Source organism: Penaeus monodon, chromosome 25, assembly GCF_015228065.2.
Source record: "Penaeus monodon isolate SGIC_2016 chromosome 25, NSTDA_Pmon_1, whole genome shotgun sequence".
Lineage (NCBI taxonomy): Eukaryota > Metazoa > Arthropoda > Malacostraca > Decapoda > Penaeidae > Penaeus > Penaeus monodon.
The window spans coordinates 36,065,241-36,065,490 of record NC_051410.1 but is presented as its reverse complement, the minus strand read 5'-3'; the positions used below and the strand labels follow the sequence as shown (position 1 = coordinate 36,065,490).

The 250-nt window shown below is 42.8% G+C and overlaps 1 protein-coding gene across 1 annotated transcript in view; it reads right to left on the bottom strand.

Annotated features, from left to right (window-relative positions):
• Nucleotides 1–250, bottom strand: part of LOC119589380 (cubilin-like) — a 70,980-nt gene that overhangs the window by 2,608 nt on the left and 68,122 nt on the right. Inside the window, exon 65 of the mRNA XM_037937998.1 lies at nucleotides 46–196. Coding sequence (XP_037793926.1) covers nucleotides 46–196 — 151 coding nt within the window. The remainder of the gene's footprint in view (nucleotides 1–45; nucleotides 197–250) is intronic.

Sequence of the window (250 nt, the reverse complement as noted above, 5' to 3'; positions counted from 1 at the left end):
TCGTGACCTGCACTACCATTTCCCCCCAAAAAAATTCACACTTACACTGATTCGTCGTTACGTAAGTCAGTTCCAGGTAAGACCGTGTTGTGACTTCCATATAAAGGGTATTTCCCGTTGAGAACACAGGGCCAGGTAGGCGATATCCACAGTAGGAGAGGAGGAGTGTGTCTGAGTTAGAGGCACCGTCGTATACCTGATAAAACAGTGTAATAGGAATGATAGTAATGATGATATTGATGATTAATAT